The 27014-nt window shown below is 47.9% G+C and overlaps 1 protein-coding gene across 1 annotated transcript in view; it reads right to left on the reverse strand.

The window, feature by feature from the left end:
- The window catches only part of LOC144610584 (microtubule-associated serine/threonine-protein kinase 1-like), a 128619-nt gene that overhangs the window by 89169 nt on the left and 12436 nt on the right, over window positions 1–27014 (reverse strand). The window contains 1 exon segment of the mRNA XM_078429392.1: window positions 337–368. Within this exon segment, the coding sequence (XP_078285518.1) occupies window positions 337–368 (32 nt within the window).

The raw sequence follows: 27014 nt of genomic DNA on the forward strand, positions 1-27014 counted from the left end.
GGATCAGAAAATGGGCCTCAAAGCTGAAAGAGATGTTTCTCGCTCCCAGTAGACCCAAAATGCTGGAGTAACTCAGCAGCACAGGCAGCATCTGTGGAGGGAAGGAATGGGTGACCGTTTGGGCCGAGACCCTCCTTCAGATCTCCCCCCCATTTTAACAAAATATCTCAGACATGAAATGATACCTCAGTGTCCCTCCCCACAGATGCCGCCTGTCCTGCTGAGTGTTTCCAGCATTTTCTTTTCTTTCAGATTAACCTTTGATTTTGACAGATGTACTTCATATTCTGTCCACGGTGTTTGCCAGCTGGTGTGCTGTGAAATGACTTCACTCACCTGCTGCCTTTCCTTGTTAGAGGCAAGTCCTTCTGTAATGAAAGAGAAAGACCAATTAGGTTGTGAGTTTTCACAGTTATCAGCGCAATAATTTCCGAGCACGTTTGTAAAATCTGAATTCCACTCGAATGATCACCACAAAGTCTCCCGATTCATTCATACACCGGCAGGAAAAAACTGTAAGTGTGAACAAGGTTGGGCAGATGCATTTATTTCTCTTTTTTTTTTAGTTTATTGCCACGTGTGCCGAGGTACAGTGAAAAGCTTTTGTTGCATGCTATCCAGTCAGCGGAAAGACAATGCATGATTACAATCAAAGATACTAGAGGAACAAGATGGACCACTCTGTTGAAATCACCTATACTGAAGTGTAGTACGCATAGGAGCGTAACGTCCGCCATTTTAGTAGCAAAACCCGCCGTTCGCTCTGCCTCTCGCAGTGTAATCAGTGTTTTGGGGGAACAGTGTGTGTGATGATACCATAAAAATGCCAGAATATATCTCATCTATCAATTCACAGATTTTTGTTATTTTTCTTTTTAAATGTCCCTGCAAGTTTCCGCCTACTAAAATGGTGCCGTGACGTACTACGGTTTTTAGGGTCGAGTGGACTATCTGGCTCCTCTAGTATCTATGGTTACAATCGAGCCGTCCACAGCGTAGAGATACCTGATAAGGGAATAACGTTTAGTGCGAGGTAAAGTCCGATCAAGGATAGTCTGAGAGTCACCAAAGAGGTGGATAGGAGTTCGGCACTGCTCTCTGGTTTAGATTTAGATTTTTAGATTTTAGATTTAGAGATACAGCCCTTCGGCCCACCGGTCCGTGCCGCCCAGCGATCCCCCGCACACCAACCACTATCCTACACCCACTAGGGACAATGTTTACATTTGCCCAGCCAATTAACCTACATACCTGTACGTCTTTGGAGTGGTAGGATGATTGGACGGTGAGAGGAGATGTAAGGGAAGTATTTAAAAATATAGTAAGTAATATTGTGATAGGCTATCAAATTAGGATCGTCAAAACCTTTTCCCCAGGGCGGAAATGTCAAAGATTAGAGGGCATAAATCTAATGCGAGAGGGGGTAAAATTTCAGGAATGTTTGCAGGGTAAGTATTTTTTACATAGGGGAGGAGGGGAGGATTCAGATATGATGGTGTATATGGGAGGCTTTTAGATAGACGCATGGGTCAGCTGTTAATAGAGGGATATGGTTCATGTGCATGCAGAGGAGATAACTTGGCATCCGGTTCAGCATGTACATTGTGGGCCGCAGGGCCCGTTCCTGTACAGTACAATAGACAATAGACAATTAGGTGCAGGAGTAGGCCATTCAGGCCCTTCGAGCCAGCACCCACCATTCAATGTGATCATGGCTGATCATTCTCAATCAGTACCCCGTTCCTGCCTTCTCCCCATACCCCCTGGACTCCGCAATCCTTAAGAGCTCTATCTAGCTCTCTCTTGAATGCATTCAGAGAATTGGCCTCCACTGCCTTCTGAGGTAGAGAATTCCACAGATTCACAACTCTCTGACTGAAAAGGTTTTTCCCCATCTCAGTTCTAATGGCCTACCCTTATTCTTAAACTGTGGCCCCTTGTTCTGGACTCCCCCAACATTGGGAACATGTTTCCTGCCTCTAACGTGTCCAACCCCATAATAATCTTATACGTTTCGATAAGATCTCCTCTCATCCTTCTAAATCTCAGTGTATACAAGCCTAGTCACTCCAGTCTTTCAACATATGACAGTCCCGCCATTCCAGGAATTAACGTAGTAAACCTACGCTGCACTCCCTCAATAGCAAGAATATCCTTCCTCAAATTTGGAGACCAAAACTGCACACAGTACTCCAGGTGAGGTCTCACTAGGCCCACTGTCTTACAGCGTGGAAACAAAGTCATCTGGTCCACCAAGACAGCTCTGTTCATCAACCTCCAGTTTAAATTCCATTTGGAATATTTTGGAGGACCAAGAACCAAGAAGAACCAAGGACCCATTTCATTCTTTCATGGCTGGTAGTTAGGGTAATTAACCACGCCTGATTTCATGACTATTCATACCAATCCCAATCTATTGTCCCTAGTGTGTGTAGGATAGCATATAATGTGCAGGGATCGCTGGTCTGTGCGGACTCAGTGGGCTGAAGGGCCTGTTTCCGCGCTTTATCTCCAAACTAAACTAAACTACCAGAGATAGACACAAAAATGCTGGAGTAACTCAGCAGGACAGGCAGCATTCTGGAGAGAATGAATGGGTGACGTTTCAGGTCAGTCTGATGAAGGGTCTCGACCCGAAACGTCACCCCATTCCACCCTCTCCAGAGATGCTGCCTGTCCCGCTGAGTTACTCCAGCATTTTGTGTCTATCTTCAGTTTAAACCAGCATCTGCAGTTCCTTCCTAAACTAAACCACCTACATAGAACATAGAAAACATAAAAAACAGAAAATAGGTGCTGGAGTAGGCCATTCGGCCCTTAGAGCCAGAACCGCCATTCAATATGATCATGGCTGATCATCCAAAATCAGTACCCCGTTCCTGCTTTTTCCCCATATCCCTTGATTCCTTTAGCCCTAAGAGCTAAATCTAACTCTCTCTTGAAAAACATCCAGTGAATTGGCCTCCACTGCCTTCTGTGACTGAGAATTCCACAGATTCACAACTCTCTGGGTATAAAAGGTTTTTCCTCATCTCAGTCCTAAATGGCCTCCCCCTTATTCTTAAACTGTGACCCCTGGTTCTGGACTCCCCCAACATTGGAAACAATTTTCCTGCATCTAAGAATTTTATATGTTTCTATTCTATAAGATCCCCTCTCATCCTTCTAAATTCCAGCGAATACAAGCCCAGTCGACTCATTCTTTCATCATACGTCAGTCCCGCCATCCCTGGATTTTAACCTGGTGAACCTACGCTGCACTCCCTGAATAGCAAGAATGTCTTTCCTCAAATTAGAAGACCAAAATTGCACACAATACTCCAGGTGTGGTTCACTAGGGCCCTGTACAACTGCAGTAGGACCTCCTTGCTCCTAAACTCAAACCCTCTTGTTATGAAGACCAACATGCCATTAGCTTTCTTCACTGCCTGCTGTACCTGCATGCTTACTTTCAGTGACTGATGTGCAAGTACACCCAGGTCTCGTTGCACCTCCCCTTCTCCTAATCTGACACCATTCAGATAATAGTCTGCCTCCCTGTTCTTGCCACACTCTCCATCAACACTAACCAGATTCTACCACACACTAACACACTTGGAGCAATTTTGGAACGGCCAGGTAACTGTACTAACCCAATAGACAATAGACAATAGGTGCAGGAGGAGGCCATTCAGCCCTTCGAGCCAGCACCGCCATTCAATGTGATCATGGCTGATCATTCTCAATCAGTACCCCGTTCCTGCCTTCTCCCCATACCCCCTGACTCCGCTATCCTTAAGAGCTCTATCTAGCTCTCTCTTGAATGCATTCAGAGAATTGGCCTCCACTGCCTTCTGAGGCAGAGAATTCCACAGATTCACAACTCTCTGAGTGACAAAGTTTTTCCTCATCTCAGTTCTAAATGGCCTACCCCTTATTCTTAAACTGTGGCCCCTTGTTCTGGACTCCCCAAAATTGGGAACATGTTTCCTGCCTCTAACGTGTCCAACCCCTTAATAATCTTATACGTTTCGATAAGATCCCCTCTCATCCTTCTAAATTCCAGTGTGTACAAGCCTAGTCGCTCCAGTCTTTCAACATATGACAGTCCCGCCATTCCGGAAATTAACCTAGTGAACCTACGCTGCACGCCCCCTCAATAGCAAGAATATCCTTCCTCAAGTTTGGAGACCAAAACTGCACACCGATTGTATTGCATTGCCGTTTTGCTGGGTGTGGCTCAGGGAGATGGTGCGGAGATTTACACTCCAATTTCCTGAGCCTCAAGGCTGTTGTGCTGGATGTGTTGAGGTGTGTTTGTGAAGGTACACCAGAGACAGAACATATGGCAAATGGAGACATGGCTTCACAAATCTGTTACTACCCAGGATACAAAACTAATCTGCTTTAAATACATTGCATTCCTTTAAATACGCGTTAACACATCTCTTGCATTTAATATCTGTCGCTGCTGCATTTTAGGTGTGCATTTATAAAGAAATCAGTCCACCCACACTGTCTGCAAAATGAATTCGATACACTGAAGTTATCTAATTTCTTTTACCAATACGCCCACTGGTGCTAATATCCAATATGATAAAGATTAGCGGCAATATTTTAGGCAATCTATCCCAACACCTTTGTGTGGAGGTGGAGGTGGAATCAGACAGTACTCTAGCTTATGGAAGGACCATTCAGAAGCCTGATAAACAGAGGGTGTGGAAGCTGTTCGTGAGCCTGTTGATGCGCACTTTCCAGCTTCTGTACGTCCTCGATAGGACGGGAGCAGGAGAAGAAATGACCCGGGGTGGGACAAGTCTTTGATTATGTTGGCTGCTGTCTCCCACACAGCGTGAAATGTAGATGGAGTCAATTGTTGGGGAGTCTGGTCTGTGTGATGGACTGGGCTATTGGCTTTGTTCCTGGCAAGGCAACTTTCTTCTGATCTTGATGATAATCTTGAGAGGCTTTGTTATCTCCCCACCTCCTGCTCCTGAGTGCGGGTGGCATGCGAGGTTGTGGCACGCCCGCTGAAGCAGCTCTCTGCATGGTCACACTTGAAAAGGATGTCCACCTGTGTCTGGCCAGTGCTTGTTACAGGTCCTGGGGTACCATCTGCAAGCTTTTGAAGGATGAAGGATCTCTCTCTCCCATCCTCCCTCTCTCCCGTCCTCTCCCTCCCCCCTCTCTCCCTCCCCCCTCTCTCCCTCCCCCTCTCTCCCTCCCCCTCTCTATCCCTCCCCCTCTCTCCCTCCCCCCTCTCTCCCTCCCCCTCTCTCCCTCCCCCTCTCTCCCTCCCCCTCTCTCCCTCCCCCCCTCTCTCTCCTGTCCTCCCTCTCTCCCTCCCCCTCTTTCGCCCATCCCCTCTCTCTCGCCCTCCCTCCCTCCCCTCTAAATGTTTACCCGCGTGGGATGGGGATACAGGGATTAGACAATAGACAATAGGTGCAGGAGGAGGCCATTCGGCCCTTCGAGCCAACGCCGCCATTCAATGTGATCATGGCTGATCATTCTCAATCAGTACCCCATTCCTGCCTTCTCCCCATACCCCCTGACTCCGCTATCCTTAAGAGCTCTATCTAGCTCTCTCTTGAATGCATTCAGAGAATTGGCCTCCACTGCCTTCTGAGGCAGAGAATTCCACAGATTCACAACTCTCTGAGTGACAAAGTTTTTCCTCATCTCAGTTCTAAATGGCCTACCCCTTATTCTTAAACTGTGGCCCCTTGTTCTGGACTCCCCCAACATTGGGAACATGTTTCCTGCCTCTAACGTGTCCAGCCCCTTAATAATCTTATACGTTCCCATAAGATCTCGAAACGTATAAGATTATTAAGGGGTTGGACAAGTTGAACCCGCACGTCTACAGGGTGTGGGAGGAAGCTGGAGCACTCTGGTGAAACGCACTCAGACACAAACTCTACCCAGGCAGCACCCGAGGTCAGGATTTAATCTGGGTCACTGAGGCTGTGAGCTCCACTTGCTCCACTGTATCGCCCATGTTTCATGTAAAATCCCTTCTCGCCACTAAGTAGGTCAAACCTGCCAGTGAAAGGATTATGCCCTGCAATAGATCTCCTTCTCGTGAACAAAAACGGAGATTAGTCATACAGCGTGGAAACAGGCCCTTCGACCCTTCTCAACCTGCCCACGCCTACCAACATGCCCCATCCACACTAATCCCACCTGCCTGCATTTGCATCAAATCCCTTTAAATCTGTCCTATCCAGGTTCATGTCCAAATGTTTTTTTAAACATTGTGATAGTCCCTGCCTCAACTACCTCCTCTGACAGCTCGTTCCATATACCCACTGCCCTTTGTGTAAAACAGGTTCCTATTAAATCTTTCTGTTCTCATCTTAAACCTATGTCCTCTGGTCCTTGATTCCCTTTCTCTGGGCAAGAGACTCTGTGCATTCACCCTATCTATTCCTCACATGAATGAATGAATGAATGAATGAATGAATGAATAAATAAATGAATGAATGAATAAGTTTATTGGCCAAGTATGTGCATGTACAAGGAATGTGCGCATGATTTTACACACCTCTATAAGGTCACCCCTCACCTTCCTGCACTCCAAGGAATAAAGTCCTCAACCTCTCCCTCTTTCTCAGCCCTCTTTCTACGTGTCTTATGGAAACGTATAAGATTATTAAGGGGTTGGACACGTTAGAGGCAGGAAACATGTTCCCAATGTTGGGGGAGTCCAGAACCAGGGGCCACAGTTTAAGAATAAGGGGTAGGCCATTTAGAACTGAGATGAGGAAAAACTTTTTCAGTCAGAGAGTTGTAAATCTGTGGAATTCTCTGCCTCAGAAGGCAGTGGAGGCCAATTCTCTGAATGCATTCAAGAGAGAGCTAGATAGAGCTCTTAAGGATAGCGGAGTCAGGGGGTACGGGGAGAAGGCAGGAACGGGGTACTGATTGTGGATGATCAGCCATGATCACATTGAATGGCGGTGCTGGCTCGAAGGGCCGAATGGCCTCCTCCTGCACCTATTGTCTATAGCCCTCAAGTCCAGGTGACATCCTTGTAAATCTTCTCTGCACCCATTCCAGCATAGCAACATCCTTCCTCTAACAGGGTGACCAAAACCGAACACAGTGCCCTAAATGTGGCCAATGTTTCGTGCAATTGTAACACGATTCGTTTTAAATCAACTTCTGATTGCAGTAAAAGCTGAAAGATCCTTCATCCTTCAAAAGCTTGCAGATGGTACCCCAGGACCTGTAACAAGCACTGGCCAGACACAGGTGGACATCCTTTTCAAGTGTGACCATGCAGAGAGCCGCTTCAGCGGGCGTGCCACAACCTCGCATGCCACCCGCACTCAGGAGCAGGACGTGGGGAGATAACAAAGCCTCTCAAGATTATCATCAAGATCAGAAGAACGTTGTCTTGCCAGGAACAAAGCCAATCGCCCAGTCCATCACACAGACCAGACTCCCCACCATTGACTCCATCTACATTTCACGCTGTGTGGGAAACAGCAGCCAACATAATCAAAGACTTCTCCTGCTCCCGTCCTATCCAGAAGGTACAGAAGCAGGAAAATGCGCATCAACAGGCTCACGAACAGCTTCACACCCTCTGTTATCAGGCTTCTGAACGGTCCTTCCATAAGCTTGAGTACTGTCTGATTCACCTCCACCTCCCACACCGAGGTGTTGGGATAGATTGCCTAAAATATTGCCGCTAATCTTTATCATATTGGATATTAGCACCAGTGGGCGTATTGGTAAAAGAAATTAGATAACTTCAGTGTATCGAATTCATTTTGCAGACAGTGTGGGTGGACTGATTTCTTTTTAAATGCACCTAAAATGCAGCAGCGACAGATATTAAATGCAAGAGATGTGTTAACGCGTATTTAAAGGAATGCAATGTATTTAAAGCAGATTAGTTTTGTATCCTGGGTAGTAACAGATTGTGAAGCCATGTCTCCATTTGCCATATGTTCTGTCTCTGCTGTACCTTCACAAACACACCCCAACACATCCAGCACAACAGCCTTGAGGCTCAGGAAATTGGAGTGTAAATCTCCGCACCATCTCCCTGAGCCACACCCAGGCAAAACGGCAAAAAGGCAATGCAATACAATCTGTGTGCAGTTTTGGTCTCCAAACTTGAGGAAGGATATTCTTGCTATTGAGGGCGTGCAGCGTAGGTTCACTAGGTTAATTGCCGGAATGGCGGGACTGTCGTATGTTGAAAGACTGGAGCGACTAGGCTTGCACACACTGGAATTTAGAAGGATGAGAGGAGATCTTATCGAAACGTATAAGATTATTAAGGGGTTGGACACGTTAGAGGCAGGAAACATGTTCCCAATTTTGGGGGAGTCCAGAACAAGGGGCCACAGTTTAAGAATAAGGGGTAGGCCATTTCGAACTGAGATGAGGAAAAACTTTGTCACTCAGAGAGTTGTGAATCTGTGGAATTCTCTGCCTCAGAAGGCAGTGGAGGCCAATTCTCTGAATGCATTCAAGAGAGAGCTAGATAGAGCTCTTAAGGATAGCGGAGTCAGGGGGTATGGGGAGAAGGCAGGAATGGGGTACTGATTGAGAATGATCAGCCATGATCACATTGAATGGCGGCGTTGGCTCGAAGGGCCGAATGGCCTCCTCTTGCACCTATTGTCTATTGTCTAATCCCTGTATCCCCATCCCACGCGGGTAAACATTTAGAGGGGAGGGAGGGAGGGCGAGAGAGAGGGGATGGGCGAAAGAGGGGACAGGAGAGAGGGAGGACAGGAGAGAGAGAGGGGGAGGGAGAGAGGGGGAGGGAGAGAGGGGGAGGGAGAGAGGGGGAGGGAGAGAGGGGGAGGGAGAGAGGGGGAGGGAGAGAGGGGGAGGGAGAGAGGGGGAGGGAGAGAGGGGGAGGGAGAGAGGGGGAGGGAGAGAGGGGGAGGGAGAGAGGGGGAGGGAGAGAGGGGGAGGGAGAGGACGGGAGAGAGGGAGGATGGGAGAGAGAGGGGACGGGAGAGAGAGGGGAGTAGAGAAAGAGAAAGAGAAAGAGAAAGAGAAAGAGAAAGGGAGAAAGGGGACGGGAGAGAGGGGACGGGAGAGAGGGGACGGGAGAGAGGGGACGGGAGAGAGGGGATGGGAGAGAGAGAGGGGTGGAGAGGACGAGAAAGAGAAAGAGAAAGCGGATGAGAGAGAGAGGGGACGGGAGGGGGATGGGACAGGAGAGAGAGGACGAGAAAGAGAAAGAGAAAGAGAATGAGAAAGAGAAAGAGAAAGAGAAAGAGAAAGAGAGTGAGAAAGAGAAAGAGAAAGAGAGAGGGGAAGAGAGAGAGGGGAGACGGGAGAGAGAGGGCGAGAGAGAGAGAGGACAAGAAAGAGAAAGAGAACGAGAAAAGGAGAAAGAGAGAAATGGTAAATTGGCCAACTTTTAAAGTACATTGAAAGTACATAAAGTCCTTGGCGGAGTTACTGGGAATGGTTTTCACCAAAAGAAAAATTGCAGGAAGCACACAGTAAGCCAGGCAGCATCTTCGGAATGGGGAAACCTTCACATTCTGTGTCCGGGGACATTCCGTCGGGACTGGATGCTGTCTGTACGGGGTTTGTACGTTCTCCCTGCGACCGTGTGGGTTTTCTCCAGGGGTTCCCGTTTCCTTCCACATTCCACAGACATGCAGTTTTGTAGGTTAATTGGCTTCTGTAAATTGGCCCTGGTGTGTAGGATGTGAACCTGGGATAGTTTGGTTTAGTTTATTGTCACGTGTGCCAAGCTTTTGTTTTGGGTACCATAGAACTAGTGTATGGGCGATCGCTGTTTGGCACACTGTCGGTGGGCCAAAGGGCCTGTTTCCATACTGTACCTCTACAAACTAATCTAAACCAAAATGGAGGTTGGAACATTGTGCAGACTAGAACACCGCTCCCTTGGGAAGGATCCATCTCCTCTCTCCTCCCCCTCAGAAACCCTGGAAAACTGCTCCAACACCAGCCACACCGTGCGGCACGGTGGCGCAGCGGTAGAGTTGCTGCCTTTCAGCGAATGCAGCGCCGGAGACCCGGGTTCCATCCCGAGTACGGGCGCCGCCTGTACGGAGTTTGTACGTTCTCCCCGTGACCTGCGTGGGTTTTCTCCGAGATCTTCGGTTTCCTCCCACGCTCCAAAGACGTACAGGTATGCAGGTTAATTGACTGGGTAAAATGTAAAAATTGCCCCTAATGTGTGTGGGATAGTGTTAGTGTGCGGGGATCGCTGGTCGGCGCGGACCCGGTGGGCTGAAAGGGCCTGTTTCTCTAAATTAAACCCAAACAGTTTCTTCCACCTCAAAAAATCTGCCTCTTCAGAAGAGACTGACAAAGTGCCTGGCAAAGATTTGGAAAACTACTAGACCAAGTGGACCCGTCGGGCCCAAACCTCTCCTGCATTGGTGCAGCACCCTCTCCTCTCCCCTCTCCCCCCTCCCCCTTCTCCCCCCTCTCCCCCTCCACCCTCCCCCCCCCTCCCCCCAAAAAAGAAACAATGATAAAGGAAACAAGCCATTGTTAGTTGTTTGTTGGGTGTAAACGAGAAGCTGGTGCCACTTGGGTGGGGGAGGGATGGACAGAGAGAGGGAATGTCGGGGCTACCTGAAGTGAGAGAAATCAATATTCATACCACTGGGCTGTAAGCTGCCCAAACGAAATATGAGATGCTGTTCCTCCAATTTGCGTTTAGCCTCACTCTGACAATGGAGGAGGCCTCGGACAGAAAGGTCTCTTTTTCGGAACAGGAAGGAGACTTAAAGTGTCCGGCAACCAGGAGATCAGGTAGGTTCAGGCGGACTGAGCGAAGGTGTTCCGTGAAACGATCACCCAGTCTACTGCGTTTGGTCTCGCCGATGTACAAGAGTGCACATCTTGAACAATGGACACAGTAGATGAGGACACATGAGAGACTGGATCGAGTAAATGGAAGGAGACTAAAGTGAAGTATAAACTCTCACTGGTTGGGCTGAATAACTTCCTGAGTGTGGTAATTCACGTTCCTAAGTGAAACGAGCAGAATTAGGCCATTTGGCCCATCAAGTCTATTCCGCCTTTCAATCATGGCTGATCTATCTTTCCCTCCCAACCCCATTCTCCTGCCTTCACCCCATAACCACTGACACCTGTACCAATCAAGAATCTATCGATCTCTGCCTTCAAAATATCCATAGACTTGGCCTCCACAGCCTTTTGTGGCAATGAATTCCACCCTCTGACTAAAGAAATTCCTCCTCATCTCCTTGCTAAAGGAACGTCCTTTGAATCTGAGGCTATGACCTCTGGTCCTAGATTCAGCCGCTAGTGGAAACATCCTCTCTCTCCACATCCTCTATCCAAGCGGTAGTGGTTAGTCTCAGTGTTGCTCCTCTATGGAATAAGATCAATCTCTTTGCCGCTGACAAAAGAGACTGTCGAATGATGCTGTTGCTCAACTCTTTTCTTCTTTACCATTGTCTAAACCTGAATATCACATCTCAACAAACAGCTTTACTAGGTTACAATAACCAGTCTCGCTCGACATAGCTAAATGCCCATCAGATGTACTTTATCTGCTGAACTTGTATTGATATTCCCTTCTTCCTGATCAATAATTGCAGCCCAGATCACTTTCTACCTCCAGTTTTCCTTCTGAAAGGATATCTTTTATTTCCTTACACGCTACCTGGTAAATTTAGACCAACCTTGAGTTTCATGCCAATATATACTTCCTCCCATGCCTAGAATCGGCAAGTGATGTTTCCAATGGGTGCCTGCAGTTTAGTTTAGTTTAGTTTAGAAAACAGCATGGAAACAGGCCCTTCGGCCCACCAACTCCATGCTGACCCATACACTTGTTCCATCCTGCAGACTAGGGACAATTTACAGAATTTAGAGACAATTTTACAGAAGCCAATTAACCTACAAACCCGCAGGTCTTTGGGATGTGGGAGGACACTCAGGGAGAATATACAAACTCCGTTCAGACAGCACCCGTAGTCAGGATCGAACCCGGGCCTCTGGTACTGTGCCCCTTCTCCAATGGTAATGGATGCTCGATTGGCATGGACAGATTCCAATCATGGAGCCAAATTAACTTGCTTCCCTGCATACCACAAATGGACAGTGCTTTACACAAAACCAATGTGTAGGAAGGAACTGCCGATACTGGTTTAAACCGAAGACAGACACAAAAGGTCGGAGTAAATCAGCGGGTCTGGTTAGCGTCTCTGGAGAAAAGGAATAGGTAACCCTTTCCCCTGACTCTCCGTCGGAAGAAAGCTCTCGACCCGAAACATCACCTATACCTTTTCTCCAGAGATGCTGCCTGACCCGCTGGGTTACTCCAGCCTTTTTTGTCTGGACTCGAAGCCAGAATGGATTCAGAATCGCTCCGCAGATGCTGCCTCACCCGCTGAGTTCCTCCAGCACTTTGACCTTTGCTCAAAGACTCAGTTGACAGGCCAAATGGCCCCTTTCTCTACCGTACAATAATTCAACGAATCCTTGAAAGAAATGGTACGGAAAAATCCCTGCAGAGTGTTGAAAGGCAGCAGGAATAAATCTGATGCATTGCATCTCTGTGGCAATCCGCAAGACCCTATCCCTCCTGTAACACAGTACCCTGACTTAAGTGCCTTCTGCCAATATAGTCTTTTAGCAATCGAGCTGTTGACTGATCGATAGCACCTAATGCAGCATTTCCAAGCTCAGTGCATTAGGGACATATCGGTCTAATCTGCCCCATGATAGATTGGTTCGACCTCCAGCTGCCCTCCGTCTGTACTGTAAGCCTTGGTCTGACAAAGCCTCCTTCAATTAGAAAGAGAGTCTCATAAATTTCCGGTAGTGCCTAGCATGACTTCGAGAAGCACCAATTACTCCACAGCTGGTGAAATATTTTTGCAGCGTGGCCAGGTTTTGTACGAGGGGAAATGTGCACCGTGAGCATCAGTGAGACGGTAGTAAAATCATTCTTTGCAAAGACGTTTGTTAAGGGAATATCGTTGGGCCTTGACAGCAGGCAGTGCTATCTCGCTTGGCCAGAATGCTGTTTAGAACACGGAGTGCTGCAGTAACTCGGTGGGTCAGGCAGCATCTCTGGAGGACGTGGATAGGCGATGTTTCAGGAGAAGGGTCCAAACACAAAATGTCATCTTTCCCTGTCCTAGTGTTGTCAACTGTCCCGTATTAGCCGGGACATCCTGTATATTGGGCTAAATTGGTTTGTCCCGTATGGGACCGCCCTTGTCCCGTATTAGGCCTGGGGGGCGCTGTAGGCCCGGGAACGCCTAACGGAGGTTGCATAGCAACCCGCCTCAGGCCCGGGCGGCCGCCACTGGTGGAACGGGAGCACTCGGCCGCTGGCTGGGTGAGGTCACGTGGGGCGTGGGGCAGTGACGTCACCTTTTGTCCCTTATTTGGGAGAGAGAAAGTTGGCAACCCTAGTCCAAATGCAAAATGTCACCTTTCACTGTCCTGACCTGCTTAGCTAGTCCAGTGTAGGAAGGAACTGCAGATGCTGGTTTATACTGAAGGCAGACACAGAAAGGTGGAGTAACTCAGTGGGCCAGACAACACCTCTGGCTGCCTGCCAGTACTTTATGTTCCATGCAAGATTCCAGTATCATTAGTTCCTTGTGTCTGCATTTTACCAGAAAGCTGCCTGGTTCAGGGGGGGTATTAGCTACAAGAACGTGATGGACAAACTTAGATTGCTTTCTCAGGAACGCTGGAGGTTGAGGGGAGACCTGAATCAAGTATGTAAGGTTACGAGAGGCATCGGTATGGTGGACAGTCAGAACTTCTGAAGGAAATGAGAGGGGTGCCAAGTCAATCATTGCTGACTCTCATGAAAGGTTGCAAAGTGCTGGGGTAACTCAGAGGGTCAGGCAGCATCTCTGGAGGACATGGATAGGTGACATTTTGGGTCGGGACCTTTCTGTCATGATATTGTTAAACCACCCTCGGGCCAAGGTTTCCAACATGGACATCCCACACTACAACCTCTGTCCAGCTGGGTCAGTGGGACCTTGGGCAGCAACGTTGGTGGGTCATGCAGTGCAAGGCCGCTAAACGTTGAGTTTGAGTTTCGTTTATTGTCACGTGTACTGAGGTACAGTGGAAAGCTTTTGTTGCGTGCTCACCAATCAGCGGAAAGACTACATGATTATACTCGCTGGAATTTAGAAGACTGAGGGGGGATTTTATAGAAACATATAAAATTCTTAAGGGGTTGGAGAGGCTAGAGGGAAGATTGTTCCCGATGTTGGGGAAGTCCAGAACCAGGGCTCACAGCTTAAGGATAAGGGGGAAGTCTTTTAGGACCGAGATGAGAAAACATTTCTTCACACAGAGAGTGGTAAATCTGTGGAATTCTCTGTCACAGAAGGTAGTTGAGGCCAGGTCATTGGCTATATTTAAGAGGGAGTTAGATGTGGCCCTTGTGGCTAAAGGGATCAGGGGGTATGGAGAGAAGGCAGGTACAGGTTACTGAACTGGATGATCAGCCATGATCATATTGAATGGCGGTGCAGGCTCGAAGGGCCGAATGGCCTACTCCTGCACCTATTTTCTATGTTTCTATTACAATCCAGCTATCAATAGTACAGATACTCGATAAGGGGAATAACGTGAATAATGTTTAGTGCAAGATAAAAGTCCAGTAAATTCCAATCAAAGATTGTCCAAGGGTCTCCAATGAGGTAGATTGTGTCTCTAGTTGTTGGTCGGATGGTTCAGTTGGCTGAAAACAGCTGGGAAGAAACTGTCCCTGAATCCGGAGGTGTGCGTTTTCACACTTCTATACCTTTTGCCCGATGGGAGAGGGGAGAAGAGGGAGTGGGTGGGGTGTGACTGGTCCTTGATGATGCTGCTGGCCTTGCCGAGGCAATGTAAGGGGTAGATGGAGTCAATGGGAGGTTGGTTTGTGTGATGGTCTGGGCTGCTGGCCTTGCCGAGGCAGCGCGAGGTGTCGATGGAGTCAATGGAAGGGAGGTTGGTTTGTGTGATGGTCTGGGCTGCTGGCCTTGCCGAGGCAGCGTGAGGTGTAGATGGAGTCAACGGTAGGGAGGTTGGTTTGTGTGATGGTCTGGGGTGCGTCCACAACTCTCTGCAATTTCTCGCGGTCTTGGATGGAGCTGTTCCCAAGCCAGGCTGTGGTGCTTCCCGATGAAATGCTTTCTGCGGCGCATCTGTAGAAGTTGGGGAGAGTTGTTGGGGACGTTCCGAACTTCCTCAGCCTTCTAAGGAAGCGGAGGCGTTGGCGTGCCTCTGAAGGTTGGCTTTCTGAGTGGCCTGATGAATTAGTTTGAGGGCCTACCCTCACCCACACGTGCCAAGGACAATTCCGGCACCCATCTCACCCAAGCCCTGCCATCGTGGCGACTGCCAACAACCGACCCGGGTCCATTTGGGCTCCCACTCGCAAGGGCGGATTATCAGAGGAGCTCAGTGTGATCTCTCTTGACGTAAAAGTTGTCCCTCAGCCCCGGATAATAAACAATTCATAAACCGATGCAGCGGTTCCAACCAACCAGGAGCAGCGTTTCCAAGACTCGGGTGACACTCCCAGCCTAAGTGTGCGGTTTCCACGGCAACGGCCACAGGAGAATACCAGCTCCGTTCAGATGCTTCAGCCTTGCTTTTAGCCTCCCATCACGGGGGCACTGCGTACATCCATCTAACATGTACAGCACATCGCCGGCTAAATCTTTCCTTCCCCTCTCCTTAGAGGGAGTACAGAGAAGGTTGACTAGATTGATCCCTGGGATGGCAGGACTTTCATATGAGGAAAGACTGGATAGACTAGGCTTGTACTCGCTGGAATTTGGAAGACTGAGGGGGGATCTTATAGAAACATATAAAATTCTTAAGGGGTTGGAGAGGCTAGATGCGGGAAGATTGTTCCCGATGTTGGGGAAGTCCAGAACCAGGGGTCACAGCTTAAGGATGGGGGGGAAGTCTTTTAGGACCGAGATGAGAAAACATTTCTTCACACAGAGAGTGGTGAGTCTGTGGAATTCTCTGCCACAGAGGGTAGTTGTGGCCAGTTCATTGGCTATATTTAAGAGGGAGTTAGATTTGGCCCTTTTTGCTAAAGGGATCAGGGGGTATGGAGAGAAGGCAGGTACAGGTTACTGAGCTGGATGATCAGCCATGATCATATTGAATGGCGGTGCAGGCTCGAAGGGCCGAATGGCCTACTCCTGCACCTATTTTCTATGTTTCCCCAAGGCGCCCAGTCTGAAGAAAGGGTCTCGACCCGAAACGTCACCTATTCCCCTTTCATCCGCATGGTGCATGAGCTCTTTGCAATGCACACTGGCACGCATGCAACCAACATGCACACATGCATGCACTCTTCACGTACACACAGGTACATGCGCCTCCACACACGTACACCCCACAAGCACAATCCTTGCATGTGTGTCTACCTATCCTTAAAACTCATTCAGTGAAAGTGGTGCATCTTTACATAGTTTTCTGCCAAGCAAGGCATATTCATTCTTAAAATAGACATAAAAAGCTGGAATAACTCAGCGAGTCAGACAGCATCTCTGGAGAAAAGGATTAGGTGACGTTTTGGGTCGAGGCACCTCTTCACATCCAAAACGTTGCCTATTCCTCTTCTCCAGAGATGCTGCCTGGCCCGCTGAGTTACTAAATCCAGCTCTTTTTTAACGTCTAACATGTCCGTACATACATACAAACGCGATGTAGGAGGCTGGATATATCCCGTCTACAGAGATTCCACGTTCACTGCCAAATGCCAATTACAGAGGTTAGACGAGGTTTTGAGATGCGCGATTCTCCCTGTTCAGTCCAGTGTCTCAACATGAAAATGCCACACAGACAGGCTCAAGAGACTTAATGTGTTTAGAAAGGAACAAATGCTGATTTAAACCGAAGTTTGACACATAAAGCTGGAGTAACTCAGCGGGACAGACATCGTCTCTAGAGAAAAGGAATAGGTGACGTTTCAGGTGTGAAAGACGACCCAAAATGTCACCTATTCCTTTTCTCCTGAGATGGTATCTGACCCACTCAGTTACTCCACCTTTTTGTGTCTATTTAAGAGTTAAAATGCCTTGCTTGCCTGAAAACTATTTAAAGATTCACTGCTTTAAATGAATACGTTTTTTCCCCAGAAAAAGCCATGGATCGGTAGACATGCATGCAAGAATTGTGCTTGTGGGGTGTATGTGCTATGTGTACATGAAGAGCGCATGCATGCATGCATGAGTGCATGTGGGTTGCATGTGTGCCAGTGTGCATGCAAAGAGCTTGTGCACCCGTGTGCATGTGAGTGGCATGTGTGTCAGTGTGCATGCAAAGAGCTCATGCACCCGTGTGCATGTTGGTTGCATGTGTGCCCGTGTGCATGCAAAGAGCTCATGGACCCGTGTGCATGTGAGTGGCTTGTGTGCCAGTGTGCATGCAAAGAGCTCGTGCACCCGTGTGCATGTGAGTGGCATGTGTGTCAGTGTGCATGCAAGGAGCTCATGCACCCGTGTGCATGTGGGTTGTATGTGTGCCAGTGTGCATGCAAAGAGCTCATGCACCTGTGTGCATGTGGGTTGCATGTGTGTCAGTCTGCATGCAAAGAGCTCCCGTGTACATGCGGGTTGCATTTGATCCTGTGCGCAAGTGGGTTGCATCTCTGCCTGTGTGTACTGTATTCCAAGAGCACATGCACCTGTGTGCATGCAGGTTGTGCAGCGCAGTGGTAGAGTTGCTGCCTTGCAGCGCCAGAGACCTGGTGGCTGTCTATACGGAGTTTGCACGTTCTCACTGTAACCACGTGGGTTTTGCCCAACAGCAATGACTGTAATTGCTTTTTTTTATTTTTAAGATGACGGTTCTTCCTTTATTTTGTCTCTGGTTCTCCAGTAGATGCAGAGGCAAGCGGAAACCTAGACCATGGGAATAGGCCATTGGTCCATCCCTAACTCAGGGGCCCAGCGGTAGAACTCCTGCCTTAGGTGGTTTTATCCATGACGTGGGGTGGATTGGCAATGGGGAGTGACAGGAACGCCCAGGGGAATGTAGAGTGGACCTCTACATAGTGCGGGACCAATGTAGAGGGGGCATCTTGGGCGAGTTGGGCAATAGGGCTCAATTCCCCTCATGATTTTGTTATCTATGAGATTGCCCCTCAGCCTCCTGTGCCCGAAGGAATAAAGTCCTCATCTGCCCATCCTCTTCCCATAGCTATAGTTTATGATACGACAGAACTTTATTTATCCCAGGAGGGAAACTGATCTGCTAACGGTCATAAAAACACAAAATACATGAAACATGAAATCAAAGTGAGGAGTGGAAAGGATTGGTGATGAGCAAAGATTGGGGGGGGGGGGGGGGAGAGGAAGGGGGGGGGGGGGGTCAGTCTACCCCACGACAGAAGGGGAGGGGTTGTACAGTTTGATAGCCACAGGGAAGAAGAATCTCCTGTGGCGTTTTGTGCTGCATCTTGGTGGAGCCAGTCTGTTGCTGGAGGTGCTCCCCAGGTTCACCAATGTGTCAAGGGCATGCCGTACGACTCTCGGACTTCACCCCAAGGGTAATATAGGACAATAACTGCAGATGCTGGTACAAATCAAAGGTATTTATTCACAAAATGCTGGAGTAACTCAGCAGGTCAGGCAGAATCTCAGGAGAGAAGGAATGGGTGACGTTTCGGATCGAGACCCTTCTTCTGACTGATGTCAGGGGGGCGGGACAAAGGAAGGATATAGGTGGAGACGGGAAGATAGAGGGAGATCTGGGAAGGGGAGGGGAAGGGAGGGACAGAGGAACTATCTCAAGTGGGAGAAGTCGATGTTCATACCACTGGGCTGCAAGCTGCCCAGGCGAAATACGAGGTGCTGTTCCTCCAATTTCCGGTGGGTCTCACTATGGCACTGGAGGAGGCCCACGACAGAAAGGTCAGACTGGGAGTGGGAGGGGGAGTTGAAGTGCTCGGCCACCGGGAGACCAGTTTGGCCAACGCGGACCGAGCGCAGGTGTTGAGCGAAGCGATCGCCGAGCCTTGGCTCGGGTTCATCCCAAGGGTAAAACCGACCGAGCAGCAGCTTTTCTCCACTGCATTGCAAGCATCGGTTTTTGTGCCCGGTTCTCCGATTCCAGCCTTGAACCTTCCAACTGGGAACCAGACGTGTTTCCAATCGAGCCGCAGACGCCACAGGGTGGAGGCGACGACTGACCTTAGCCTGTGGTCGGCAGCCAGTCATGCAAGACAGCGGGAGGGATGATACAGTGCATCATCACACAGCACCCTGAACCCGAGCTGACGTGGATGTGTAGAGACAGCCCACCGTGGTGCTGAGCTCACACGAGCAGGCGCCTGACCCACAGGCTGTGGGGGATAAGAGGACAACAACAGACAGCCACCCACGCTACAAAGCAATGCTAAATGCACAATGCCCAGGGGCCTGCAGAGGTACAGAAGAGCACATCAAACACATCACAAAGACAGCCTTCTTCCACCTCAAAAACATTGCCCGTCTCCGTCCATCCCTTTCCTCCACAGCTGCAGAAACCCTCATCCACGCCTTCATCACCTCCCGTCTGGACTACTGCAACAGCCTCCTCTATGGCGCACCCTCAAAAATCATCAATAAACTTCAATACATTCAAAACTCCGCTGCCCGTCTACTCACACACACCTCGATCCGTGACCATATCACCCCCGTCCTTTATAAACTCCACTGGCTCCCCATCCCCCAGAGAATCCAGTACAAAAATCCTCCTCATAACCTACAAAGCCCTCCATAACCTGGCCCCATCCTACCTGACCGACCTCCTCCACAGGCACACTCCCACCTGCACCCTCCGCTCTGCTGCTGCCAATCTCCTATCCCCCCACATCCGGACCAAACTCAGATCCTGGGGGGACAGGGCTTTCTCCATCGCTGCTCCCACCCTATGGAACTCACTACCCCAAACCGTTAGAGACTCCCCCACACTCACCACATTCAAAACATCGCTGAAGTCTCACCTGTTCAGTACTGCCTTCAACCACTGAAGGTCACCTCACCTTCTGTCTCCTTTCTCTGTTCATTTATTTATTTACTTATTTATCTATTTATTCATTTCCCCTATGTTCTCAAAATCTCTGTAAAGCGTCTTTGAGTATATGAAAAGCGCTATATAAATAAAATGCATTATTATTATTATCATCCCTGCCCCGCACAACACAGTGGCCTCATCTGACCCAAAACATCACCCATTCCTTCTCTCCAGAGATGCTGCCTGTCCCACTGAGTTACTCCAGCATTTTGAGTCCATCTTCAGTTTAAACCAGCGTCTGCAGTTCCTTCCTACACAATGGCCACAACCTGTGCTAATTCTCACCCAACAGTGGCCTGCTTCCTTTATCATCGTTACTTTGTTTGCCCAGCTTTCATTCATTTATTCTAGTGTAAGAAAATGACTGCAGATGCTGGTACAAATCGAAGGTATTTATTTCACCAAAAATGCTGGAGTAACTCAGCGGGACAGGCAGCATCTCAGGAGAGAAGGAATGGGTGACGTTTCGGGTCGAGGCCCTTCTTCAGACTATAAGACAATAACTGCAGATGCTGGTACAAATCAAAGGTATTTATTTCACACAATGCTGGAGTAACTCAGCGGGTCAGGCAGCATCACAGGAGAGAAGGAATGGGTGACGTTTCGGGTTGAGACCCTTCTTCAGACTGATTCATTTATTCTATATCTCTCCACATCAGTGTCTATATCTCTCATTACCCTCTCCCCTGACTCTCAGGGTCTCGACCCGAAACGTCACCAATTCCTTTCCTCCAGAGATGCTGCCTGACCTGCTGAGTCACACCAGCTTTTTGTGTCCATCTTTGGTTTAAACCAGCATCTGCAATTCCTTCTGACACATGTCAGCTAATGAGGACCTTACAGTTTGGGCTAACAATGTGGACACACAGGTTAAAATCTCAGCACAGGAGCTGAGGAGTTTAATTGCAATTAACTAATTAAATAAATGTTGTTTATTAAAAACACAGTGTCAGCAAAGCCGACCATGACACCCTGCAACAGGAATGATGTCGTGTTGCAGTTGTACAGGGCCCTAGTGAGACCGCACCTGGAGTTCTGTGCGCAGTTGTACAGGGCCCTAGTGAGACCGCACCTGGAGTACTGTGCGCAGTTGTACAGGGCCCTAGTGAGACCGCACCTGGAGTACTGTGTGCAGTTGTACAGGGCCCTAGTGAGACCGCACCTGGAGTACTGTGTGCAGTTGTACAGGGCCCTAGTGAGACCGCACCTGGAGTACTGTGTGCAGTTGTACAGGGCCCTAGTGAGACCGCACCTGGAGTACTGTGCGCAGTTGTACAGGGCCCTAGTGAGACCGCACCTGGAGTACTGTGTGCAGTTTTGGTCTCCAAATTTGAGGAAGGATATTCTTGCTATTGAGGGCGTGCAGCGTAGGTTTACTAGGTTAATTCCCGGAATGGCGGGACTGTCATATGTTGAAAGACTGGAGCGACTAGGCTTGTATACACTGGAATTTAGAAGGATGAGAGGGGATCTTATCGAAACGTATAAGATTATTAAGGGGTTGGACACGTTGGAGGCAGGAAACATGTTCCCAATGTTGGGGGAGTCCAGAACAAGGGGCCACAGTTTAAGAATAAGGGGTAGGCCATTTAGAACGGAGATGAGGAAAAACTTTTTCAGTCAGAGAGTTGTGAATCTGTGGAATTCTCTGCCTCAGAATGCAGTGGAGGCCAATTCTCTGAATGCATTCAAGAGAGAGCTAGATAGAGCTCTTAAGGATAACAAAGTCAGGGGGTACGGGGAGAAGGCAGGAACGGGGTACTGATTAAGAATGATCAGCCATGATCACATTGAATGGCGGTGCTGGCTCGAAGGGCCGAATGGCCTACTCCTGCACCTATCGTCTATTGTCTACTGTCGTTCAGCTGGAAAGAGGGCAGAGAAGATTTACAAAGATAGGATAGATGCACATAGTCTTTTACAGTCTTAGTAGGGGAATCAAGAATTAGACCACATTGATTTAAGATGAGAGGGGAAAGATTTCACAACCAAGGTGCAACTTTTTCAACCCAGTGGGTAGTGGGTGTATGGAACGAGCTGCCAGAGGAGGTTGTCGATGTGGGTACCACAACAACATTAACAGAGATGCTGTCGGTCTTCAGTGTAAACCAACATCTGCAGTTCCTTCCTAAACATTTAAGACATTTGGGCAGGTACATGGATAGGAAAGGTTTAGAGGGATATGTGTCAAACGCAAGCAGGCCCTTTGGTTCAACTTGCCCATGCCATCTTAGATGATACATCTTGGTTGGCATGGGCAAGTTGAACCAAAGGGCCTGTTTCCATGCTGTAAGACTCCATCAGATCCTTGTTTAAAGAAAAAACCCTTAAGGTCTGAAGAAAGGTTATGATCTGAAACATCACCTATTTCCTTTCTCTAGAGATGCTGCCTGACCCGCTGAGTTACTTCAGTGTTTGGTGTCTAAACCAGCATCTGTATTTCCTTCTTACACCTACAAGGGTTATTACTGGAAACAGATCTGCTGTAGATGCAAACTTTGCCTCTCTTAACTTAAAGCTAGTCCCTTTAGTCATAGAAAACACAGAAAATAGGTGCAGGAGGAGGCCATTTGGCCCTTCGAGCCAGCACCGCCATTCATTGTGATCATGGCTGATCATCCATACAATCAGTAACCCGTGCCTGCCTTCCCCCCATAACCCTTGATTCCACTAGCCCCTAGAGCTCTATCTAACTATCTTTTAAATTCATCCAGTGTATTGGCCTCCACTGCCCTCTGTGGCAGAGAATTCCACAAATGTTTAACATGGTTACTCTTTTTGCACGTCTTACTGTCATTTGTTCTATATCTTTGTCTATATCTCTCATTTCCCCTTCCCTTAACTCTCAGTCTGAAGAAAGGTCTCGACCCGATAAAACGTTACCCATTCCTTCTCTCTAGAGATGCTGGCCGTCCTGCTGAGTTACTCCAGCATTTTGCGTCTATCTTCGGTTTAATGTTCCCAGCATCTGCAGTTCTTTTCTCCACATAACTCCATTGACTACTTCTAGTGACTTTGTCGGCACCAGAAACATGGCGACTCTTGGTGTATTTTAGTTTAGTTTAGAGATGCAGCGCAGAAACAGGCCCTTCGGCCCACCGAGTCCGCGCCGACCAGCGATCCCCGCACATTAACACTATCCTACACATAAAAGGGACAATTTGCACTTATGCCAAATATACAAACCCAAGCCAATTAACCTACAAACCTGTACGTCTTTGGAGTGTGGGAGGAAACTGAAGATCTCAGAGAAAACCCACGCAGGTCACGGGGAGAACGTACTAACTCCGTACAGACAGCACCCATAGTCGGGATGGAACCCGGGTCTCTGGCACTGCAAGCACTGTAAGGCAGCAACTCTACCGCTGCGCCACCGTGCCGCCCTGTTGTGTATTGTACACAAAGAAAGCATTTCACTGTCCCTAGGTACACGTGAACATGAAGTATCGATGGTATTTATTCACAAAATGCTGGAGTAACTCAGCAGGTCAGGCAGCATCTCAGGAGGGAAGGAATGGGCGACGTTTCAGGTCGAGACCCCAAATGAAGTATCGATGAATCATTGAGCAAGGAGGTCTGCCTATTGCAGGTGATTGAGTCTTCAGATCAGTCTGAAGAAGGGTCTCGACCCGAAACGTCACCCATTCCTTCTCTCCCGCGATGCTGCCTGACCCGCTGAGTTACTCCAGCATTTTGTGTCTACCTTCGATTTGAACCAGCATCTGCAGTTATTTTCCTACGCAGGTGATTGAGTGTAACAAAGGCCTCAATGCCAGGTCTGTTCGTCTGGGAGAGAGATAATGACATTCATCCGTGTGGACTGGAGCAGTCACACACCACCTTGTCCACTGTCTGGCCTCTGTAGTGAGCAAGCCAAGGGTAATTAGGAAGGGGCAATGAATATTGGCCTTGCCAGAGACACTCACAGTCCTCTGATTGATGATACAAATCTAATTCGGTTAATGTTCGTCTCCAAACCAGTCGATGTTCCCTTGGGAAGCGGCACACTACTCATCCTTGCATCCTACCACAGCTGATCCCCCTCACCGCGATATCCTGACGTTATCCCCGCTAGCAAAGCATTTCATTTAAGCAATCTTGATTTGCAGTCCTGGATTATCTTTGCCTTTCAATACCGCCCCTTGGAGAATCAAATGTCTCCGTGCGGTACAGAAGAAATCTTGTGATCAAAGGTGCTTAATCTATATACGAAACCTATCGTTTGTTTGTTCCTGAATGGTACACGATAGCACGACACCTTTAGGCCCACCTTACTCACCGTCGTCCCTTGGGTGCTAATGGAAGAGGTTTAATTGAAATCGGTGTTATATTTTTAAAGTTATTCACATTTTAAAGTTTCAATCTATCTCCTACGGAGGGAGGGAGGGAGGGGGGGGGGGGGGGTTTTTATTCTCGCCCATTACATGTTCAATTCCCTCTTCCAGCTAACCAAAGCACAAGCACGCAGACAGAATAGAGCACGGCTGTGAATGGTTTCTGAGGTAAAATAGCCCATAGCATTTATTGCACGCATTGGTGTGCACGCATACATACCAATGGATATCACCCAGACATGTACACCCAAACTTCCACACCCAAAATCAAACTACACATACAAATCCATACACAGACACACATCCCCCCCTCAAAAATCTAAAGATACAAATATATATTACTGTTCTTATTGACACATAAGGGATAGATGCAAGAAAAATGTTCTTCATGTTGGGGGAGTCCAAAACCTGGGGTCACAGTTTAAGAATAAGGGGTAGGCCATTTAGGACAGAGACGAGGAAACACTTTTTCACCCAGAGAGTTGTGAATCTGTGGAATTCTCTGCCTCAGAAGGCAGTGGAGGCCAATTCTCTGAATGCATTCAAGAGAGAGCTAAACAGAGTTCTTAAGGATAGCGGAGTCAGGGGGTATGGGGAGAAGGCAGGAACGGGGTACTGATTGAGAGTGATCAGCCATGATCACATTGAATGGCGGTGCTGGCTCGAAGGGCCGAATGGCCTCCTCCTGCACCTATTGTCTATTGTCCCAAAACGTCACCCATTCCTTCTCTCTGTCACAGAAGGCAGTGGAGGCCAATTCACTGGATGTATTCATAGCTAGTTAGATATAACTCTTGGGGCTAATGGAATCAAGGGATATGGGGAGAAAGCAGGAACGGGGTACTGATTTTGGATTCTTAAGGGGTTGGACAGGCTAGATGCAGGAAGATTGTTCCCGATGTTGGGGAAGTCCAGAACAAGGGGTCACAGTTTAAGGATAAGGGGGAAGTCTTTTAGGACTGAGATGAGAACGTTTTTTTTCACACAGAGAGTGGTGAATCTGTGGAATTCTCTGTTCATTGGCTATATTTAAGAGGGAGTTAGATGTGGCCCTTGTGGCTAAAGGGATCAGGGGGTATGGAGAGAAGGCAGGTACGGGATCCTGAGTTGGATGATCAGCCATGATCATATTGAATGGCGGTGCAGGCTCGAAGGGCCGAATGGCCTACTCCTGCACCTATTTTCTATGTTTCTACGGTAGGAACTGCAGATGCTGGTTTACACCAAAGATAGACACAAAATGCCGGAGTAACTCAGCGGGACAGGCAGCATCTCCGGAGAGAAGGAACAGGTAACATTTGGGGTCAAGACCCTTCTTCACACCCACAATGCAAATGGACACTCAATTCATTTATACAAATACATACACACACAATCTACACACACACACACACACTACAAATACAAATTAGATTACCTATGTCTTCTACTTATTTCCTGAATGGATTTGTGTACTTTAATGTATGACCATAAAAATCTTTGCATACAGATATATCACCCATAAATGTCACTCCCTCAAAGAAATATTACCTATGCATATGCATGCACCCCATAAGATTCTGCACTTACAATTGTGGTCACAAAAAAATGATTGCATGCCAATGCACAGTACCTACACACATCTGCAGATACCCACTCAAAGTTTCAGACATACATACGTGCAAATAATACAAATCTCCCACTCATAAAAATCTACTCATAAAACAATGTTACCCTCTAGATTAGGCACAAAAGCACACAACAAATCTATATTTACAGATTTGGATATTGTTTATACAAATTTTACACTAGCATTCAAATATACACCACACATAATGATCACACACTCTACACAAATAGAAGTATATTATACTACTTAAATGTAATATATGCCTTCACCTCTAAGGCTGTGTAATAATACAAGGATAGATTTATTGGTAGGAGTGAGTGAGTTAAAATGAATTGGCCTGTATTTATAGTTATAGATGTATGTATATCTGTTATTTAGGAAGGGGGTGAGCAGGAATTTCTTTAGTCAGAGGGTGGTAAATCTATGGAATTCTTTGCCACAGAAGGCTGTGGAGGCCAAGTCAATGGATATTTTTAAGGCAGAGATAGATAGATTCTTGATTAGTACGGGTGTCAGGGGTTATGGGGAGAAGGCAGGTGAATGAGGTTAGGAGGGAGAGATAGATCAGCCATGATTGAATGGTGTAGTAGACTTGATAGTCCGGGTGGCCTATTTCTGCTCCTATCACATGACCTTATGAACATGCACAAAATGTATTTGCCCCATACATATATAGCAACATAAAATATATATATACACACACATGCAAATTACTTATACATGCGCGTGCACTAAATCTATGCAAATCTGCATCGCCAAACATACACATGCATATGTATAGATGCCCCACTAGAAAAAACATTCATATAATGCCTAAAAATATGTACATAGCAGCAGAAATGTGCTTTACAAAAATGTGTAAACACACACAAAATTGAACATGGAACAGTGCAGCAGTGGTACAGGCCCTTCGGCCCATCTGGTCCACGATGGCAATCGAACTCACACTAATTCTGTAAACACACGCAAAATTGAACATGGAACAGTGCAGCAGTGGTTCAGGCCCTTCGGCCCATCTTGTCCACGATGGCAATCAAACTCAACCCATCTCAGCA

Source organism: Rhinoraja longicauda, chromosome 37, assembly GCF_053455715.1.
Source record: "Rhinoraja longicauda isolate Sanriku21f chromosome 37, sRhiLon1.1, whole genome shotgun sequence".
NCBI lineage: Eukaryota > Metazoa > Chordata > Chondrichthyes > Rajiformes > Arhynchobatidae > Rhinoraja > Rhinoraja longicauda.